General features: G+C 35.6%; 2 protein-coding genes across 2 annotated transcripts; both read right to left on the bottom strand.

The window, feature by feature from the left end:
• Positions 1 to 505: 505 nt before the first annotated feature.
• Positions 506 to 2,781, bottom strand: LOC143546721 (transcription initiation factor TFIID subunit 11-like). Its single transcript, XM_077038328.1, has 4 exons — positions 2,467 to 2,781; positions 1,113 to 1,200; positions 914 to 1,013; positions 506 to 790 (listed from the first exon to the last, which is right to left on the bottom strand). Exons 1-4 carry the CDS (start codon positions 2,775 to 2,777, stop codon positions 663 to 665), a joined length of 627 nt encoding a protein of 208 aa, XP_076894443.1. The 5' UTR covers positions 2,778 to 2,781; the 3' UTR covers positions 506 to 662.
• Positions 2,782 to 4,741: 1,960 nt separating this feature from the next.
• On the bottom strand, positions 4,742 to 5,928 carry LOC143546719 (zinc finger protein ZAT9-like). Its single transcript, XM_077038326.1, has 2 exons — positions 5,451 to 5,928; positions 4,742 to 5,403 (listed from the first exon to the last, which is right to left on the bottom strand). The coding sequence occupies exons 1-2, from the start codon at positions 5,926 to 5,928 to the stop codon at positions 4,742 to 4,744; spliced, it is 1,140 nt and encodes a 379-aa protein (XP_076894441.1).
• Between the last annotated feature and the right edge of the window lie 1,420 nt (positions 5,929 to 7,348).

Raw genomic sequence — 7,348 nt, 5'->3', positions numbered from 1 at the left:
GCCTCAAAATCTACTATTGTGAAGCTTTTAATATTTTGTTCATGGTTTGATAATCCAAACATAATGGATAATTGAAAAGAACGAGCAAGATGAATCCAAAAGAATATGAAAAACCTTTTTGAAAAATTACCAACGCTAAGCCCAACTTAAATGTACTTTCTGGCAGTCCCGACTTTCAACCTACTTTCCTCCAGCAATTCCATACCAACTAAAAAGTAATCCCGTTAGCATTTCAATAACATGAAAAATATGTATTAGGTTGAAATTTAGGACTGTCTGAAATTACATCTTAAGTTGGGCTTAACGCTGGTCACTAAGTCAAAGTTGGGATTATTAAAATCCAATATCCAAAAAAATAGTAATAAATAAAAATAACATATTAAATCTACTGATTATTTGACGTCTATGTCAAAACTAAATGCAAGTATTAATAATTAATAATCGCCAACCACATAAAAGATGCATATATAAGCTATAAACCATATAAAACTAAAATACATACCGATACTAAAGAAAAACCATCATGTTTTCTAGTCACACTGAATCCAGTCAATCACATTACAACAATTCTACAACAAAGCTATCATTTGGTTCTACGATAAGCATCACACACATGTTTCTAAATCTTAAAACGACGACTAACATAAACGAAAACAAAATGTCTACCGGAACAACCTCTGAACTGATCTTTTTGGTATCTTGCCTTCTAATTTAAGCCTTCTGTATGCTTCACGTATGTGGCACGGTCTGATTGGACCACTCTCCTTTCTTTCTTTCATCACTACCTTTGCTGCAAAGTCATCATCAATCAGACGTGTCAATTTAGACCAATTTACTTATTAACAAGTGTTTTCATCTCAAACATAATTAATGCGTTATGTAAAATAAAAAAAATATATCGGCGCCTTTATACCTGTTTCAACAAGTTCACCAACAAAGATCTTTGCGATTCCAGATACCACAATGGTCATGGGCATTGAGACTTTATTGCTCCCTGTAATGCTGCCTAGTAACTGCATTTACGGGCACAACATAACAAATGAATGCTTGATGACACATATTACAAGTTGAAAAGTATTGTGACTGAAAAAAGAATATGAAGAAAGTGATACCCGTTTCATGACTGATTTCTGAAACCCAGATCTTCGAAAAGATTCGTATCTACTCATTTGATCCTCAGTAAATTGAGATAAAATAGACCTGCAAAAATAACAATATTAACTTTGACGTTAATACCTGACATACGATCACATATACTAAAGTATAAACAAATAAAGTATCAAATACGATTACAGATTCTATATTATTTACAACAGATACTTTGTATAAAGTGATTCTAAAGGTGGTAAGCATTTATAATACCTCCGGTCACATTAGCTAAGTTTTAAATTGTAACTGTTTTGACCCATTGAAGATAAAAATATAACCCAAAATGACTTAGGATTAGTTAACTTATCTAAAACTGCCACCTTTGAATAAAAGGATTTTATTAGGCCTGTAAGTTTAAGGATTTGGTTACGCGAACGAACATTAACCCACGTGTCGTTCATTCATTTATGTTTGTGAATGTTTGACTAAATTCGTTTACATTTGTTCGGTTACGTTCATTTATGTTCGTCAGTTTACGGCTGTTTAACTTCCGTTCGTTGATGTTTATTAACATACTCATTTAATGTTTTAGGCCCAACCTTGGTTTAAAAAAGCGTTAGGCGAGGCGAGGCATTTTGGTTCAAAAATCCGAAGCGCGAAGCGAGAGCTTCACGTATGTGAGGCGCTCAATATAAAAATTACTAAAAATTAATTATACATGACATATTTTACTTGAAAATCAATCATAAAGATAAAACATATTTGTAAAACTAAGCATGAATACTTAATACGTAGGTTAAACATTATAAAAACATATTTAAAAGTTGCAAAACACTTTAATTCTTAGAGTAAAAAGTAAAAGGTATAGTGAAAAGTAATAATGAAGTTGCAAAACACTCTAATTTGGACTGAATCACATGAGGCGCTGCCTCAAGCACCTCACGCCTCGCCAGCTAATGTGTCACCTCAGGGCGCCTCATGTATTTTAGCGCCTTACGTAAAATAAGGCGTTTTCAAAAACGCCTCGGGCGCACCTTTTTAAACCAAGGGCCCAACACATTGTTCACATTTACATCAAATTGGTTTTCGCTCAGTTAAGTTCATTTATCTATGTTCAATTATATTCGTTCAATTTACGTCTGCAGGCCGTTGGTTTACAGTTTTAACGAACAAACATAAACGAACCTAAACCACCACAAACACATTCATTTTCTTAATGAGAATGAACACGAACATGAAAACTCGGTTCGTTAATTGTACATGTTCAATCGTTTGTTCAGTTGAAGTATTCATTTACAGGCCTAAGTTCATTTCAACGTATGCAACCAAAAATCACATGATGTACAATTAAAACGACATTAACGCATCAAAACTTACTGCATCTTGGCCAACTTGGTTGGATCACTTGAAGACGGAAACTTTCCAAGTTCAACATCCATGTTCTCCTCTTCTTCCTCATCATCATCTTCTTTGCCCTTAACAGATTTCCCAGCTGCTGATGTGGAGGCCGATTTGACTGTTGCCTTTTCCTGGTTTGAAGGATGAATATTATTATCAACGTCAGCTCCCTGTGAACTAACAGCGGGTTGTACGGCTGGATCTTGAGTTTCAGCGTCTGCATGACCGACTGGTGAATCAGGCGGCGATTCATCTGCAGCCACCTCAAATGGGTCTTTGGATTGTTTCATTGTATGTTCTTTAACCCTGTGTATTCACAACATGGATCTATTAACACAACACGACACGGGGTTTAACTAGTTTGGGTTTGGGCTTAACAGGTTTCGTGTCTTAAACAGGTCGACTCGTTTAATACCTGTTTAAATTCATGTCTAAACAGGTTAAACACCCGTTAACCTGTTAATGACCCGTTTAAACATGGTTACATTTTTTTTCGTTTATCTTAAAAAATAAAATATATGCCCTATGTAGTGGATGTTATGATTTGATTTTAGACTTTTATGGATTTTTATTTCAAATACGTTAAGAATTAGGTATTAATTAAAACTTGATGAATTTTCGGCAACTTTTGTTTCATTACATATTGGTAGGGGTGAGCATGAGCATAAACAGGGTAATACCCGCGAGACCCGACCCAGTTATTTACGATAGGGTCAGTTCCCAGGCCCTAAGTATACCACTAAAGGAGTCCGGGTAGGGTCTCTGACCATTAACTCTTTACATAAACCGAGTAAGACCCATACCCGGTTATTTACAATAGGGCCGGGAAACGGGTGGTCCGGTTTGGGTCTACACCCCTACATATTCGACATTTATCATCGTGTGCCCCTAAACAGGTTGGTGTTCGTGTTTGGGAAAATAAAGAAAGACCCAATCGTGTCATGTAATCATGTCTTATCGTGTTACGGAAGCCCCATGAATTAGGGAAAACAAAAATAAGCCAAAAGAAAGAATTACTGCAAAATTAGTTGGAAAAAATTAGGGTTATACATAAGAATTAAGGCTAATTAAAGTTACCCAGATCCGAAAACGAACCAGAATTATTATTATTATTATTATTATTATTATTATTATAAGGACTAAACAAACAAAGAAAGATTGTAAACTAATTTACCTGAATTCGCGTTAGACGAAAGAAAATCTCTGTACCAGAAATATATGATGAACAAATGAAGAATGAAGATGCATTGCCATTTACTTTCTTTTAACTCCTTTAATTTCTGATACCTTTTTTCCCATGTAAGTTTTCACAAGGTTTAAACGAGTCAAGCTGTTTAGAGTTTCATTGCTAGAACTCAAACTTGGCTTTGGCTTTGGCTTGACTTGACTTGTTTATAACTTTTTTATTTATTTATATTTTACGTATATTTATACTTATTTTTTATTTATATATTATTATTACTTTATATTTAATAAATTAACTAGTTTTATATAAGTAATATGCTCATTTAAACTCGTGAGCCCACTCGAACTCGGTAAAGGAAACTTGGATTTGAGCTTCGTTCAATTCAAGTTTTTTACAAACCGATCTTGAGTAGCTCTCGAACGGCATACATCATTTGCACTCCTATATTGTGTTACTTAAGTAGGGTGATAATAATATAGTACATTTATTATTTATGATTACAATTAAACTATCATTTACAGATTTGTTCCAACATATATTCATAAGATATAACAAAGTTAATTATAGTTCCTTACATTACATACATACATACTTATTTTCAAAATAACATAAAATTTATATGCAGAATAGGTTTGTTGAGTCTTGCGAGCCGGATACGTCAAGCTCGGACTCGGACACGCTTATTATAAAAAGCTTATTTTTAGGCTTAAACTTGTTTAAGCTTGGCTCAGTTGAAATTTTGACAAGTCGATCTCACATAGCTCATGACCAATTTAACTCATTCACAACCCTATTGATCGGGACGAGAGAGACCCGCTCATGAAGTTTCTGGCTTGATTACAACATGTATGACAAATGCTGTCGCGGTTCGTCTACTGTGATGTGGGTGCTTGCCCTAAATAGTACAGTAGTACATTTATTTTATATATTTCACTGAAATGTTATTTACACGCTTGTTAAAAATAAATATACATAAGATATAACAACGTTAATTACAGCTTTCATCACATATATACTTGTTTTGGTATAAGATTTTTGGTAAACAATAGAAAAAAATATGTATATAAGTTATGGGTCAGGAGCCACATTAGTAACTGAACCAATCCCAACTTGTAACCATGTAGATGAACTCCCATTTGTATTATTCATGTCTTTCAACTCACTGAGTTTTGCCAACTTCATCTTACTCTCACCTTCACCATCTATGCTCTCGATTGTTGCTGACGGAATATGACCATCTTGATCGCCATTGCTTTTGTTTCCTTGATGTTTATAATCTTCTTTCGCATTCACAGGAACATGTGGTTCGTGACGTGTTATGGTGGTGTTGTTGCCGGAAACCGGGAGGTTAAGATTTAGATCGAGTTCTTTAGGTATAGCTAAAGCTCTTTGATGAAGTTGTTCAATGTGTTCATGAAAAGTTAACTTGCCCACGTAATTGTTTTTTGATGTGTAGTTAGAGGTCAGCCAGTGGCACCTTTTGTGGCCACCTAGGGCTTGACCGGATGCGAAAACACGACTACAAATGGTGCACTTATGCACCTTTGACTTTCGCCCTGCCAACGCGATTGAACCTGTGCTAGGTTCACGTTCTGTTTGGTAGGTACTTGTATTTTTAAAATCGTTATGGGTGATAACATCTTCATCTGCTAGGGTATCATCAAACTGGTCATTTCGGGTTGCGAAACAACCTTTAACGTTCTTGTGACTCGCCCTATGTCCACCCAATGCTTGATGTGAACTGAATACTTTTTTACATGCTTTACATTCAAACTACCTTTAGGGGTCGTGGTGGTTGTCACGACCCCTTTGGCTTTGTCTAAAGTTGGCGGAGGCTTTCCAAAACCTGATAAAAACACCGGTGAGTAAATAGAGTTTCTCTTTTGTGCCTCCGTTTCCATCAAATCAACCCTAGTGTTCGACAACGCCATTAAACACTTGGCTAGCGCGATGTCTTCTTCGCTTTCGCTAGCACAAACCCTAGAAGTTCTCTTCCTCTTACACCACCTAGCTCCTCCCCCACCACCTACAGGGCGGCCATAACCATCTTCATCCTCCTCATCAGTCTCGGGAGACGAAACAAGCGACGAGTCCCAGTCGGCGGTTGTATCATCTCCGTCATCAAGATTCTCAAAATCATCCCCAACACCATGAGCTCTCATATGGCCACCCAAAGCTCTTCCACACATGAAACCCTTCTTGCAAACCCTACAAAAATGCTTAAAATTTGGTTGTTGATCATCAGAACAAGCCATGATCGAAGGTTAATGGAGGAAATGGTAATGGATTGGGTTGTGATCTTGTAGTTGAAGTTGTCCTAGTTTTTAGTAAGAGTAATGGTTAATTATGGAGTAGGAGTTGAGTGTGTGTGACAAGTGGGAGGAGGGTAGTAGTTTTAGAAACTCTTTTCTTTTTCTTTTTGGTGGTCTCGGTGGTGCCCTGCCAACGGACGGCGGAGAAAGGTGCACATATCTTCAAAATTATACAACCATCAAGATTTTAAACACCATCCATTATAATTGCTAATTAATTAATGCACACGTATTTTTTTTGTTTTTTAAAAAAATACGTGTGTCTTAGTGACAACAAGCTTAAATCTGATTTTAACATTTTTTTTCTAAAGTTAATTAACTCTTATCATAATAAAACAAAGTGTCTTAGTGACAACAACCTTTAACAAGAGGTTCGCCGTCGAAGTAGCAAATAACCTCGCCTATGACAACTTACTATCTATGGGTAATGGCGAAGTCAGTTAGTAATGGATCACTGACGATATTGTAAAGTCTTTTACCTTATTATCAATATACCGATAGATTTTCGTCGACAGATTAGTAAATGTGTCCAAACTAATTGTTACCAATGGATTACTGATGGAAATGGGTAGTTTTAGGCAAGGGAGTACCGACGGAACATACGTCAGTAATAGTAATTAACTAGGTAACAAAAGTTGTGTCGCAGCGGAGCAACAACGCAAATTCGGTCGGCATCATTTAAGTTTCTTACGCTAACGACATTAAACCCAAAAAAGATATTAGTAAACGACCTTGTAAGTCCCATGGATGGATCTTTCAATATGATATCAAGTAAACATGTTGTTAGACGGAAACTAACTACATGGTGATTCAAGAACAAAGATGAGATAAAGACAATGAACACGATAGGATGACTTCAAAGAACACGTATATTAGGTCGGGTACTTAAGTCCCTTAAACAAAGCTGATTACAATGATAATACTTGTGATGTCTAACCCTAATCAATAATAAACATCTATACATACTATTAAAGCAAGATGCATTTTCCACTTGTCAAACTTCTAGGGCCTCCATATCAATGCCACCTCAAGGCCATGTCACACATTACCTTTTTTAATCATGCCAACTCATTCACTAACCTATATTTAAACCATAACATTTCTTAATTTTTTTTACCATATTCAACATTTTCTCTCTTTCACCTATTAATACATTCCGGCGAATATCATTCAACATTTGTATCAATTTTCCGATAAGTTTGTATTTTATAATAAACTTCCTACTGTTTATCTATTTTTTCCGGCAACCTTTTTTTTTCCGTTAATTGTTTCTGCTAACCTTTTTATGTTTATTCTCATTGTTAACTGATTTTATTAAAATCAGTTTAGGTTGTAAATCATAAACGGCCATGAAGGTGATATG

The sequence above is a fragment of the Bidens hawaiensis genome, unplaced genomic scaffold, assembly GCF_021521415.1.
Source record: "Bidens hawaiensis isolate Kalapana, Puna unplaced genomic scaffold, B.hawaiensis_p1.1 tig00014429_1, whole genome shotgun sequence".
Classification (NCBI taxonomy): Eukaryota; Viridiplantae; Streptophyta; class Magnoliopsida; order Asterales; family Asteraceae; genus Bidens; species Bidens hawaiensis.
This window is presented reverse-complemented; position numbering and strand designations above follow the sequence as displayed.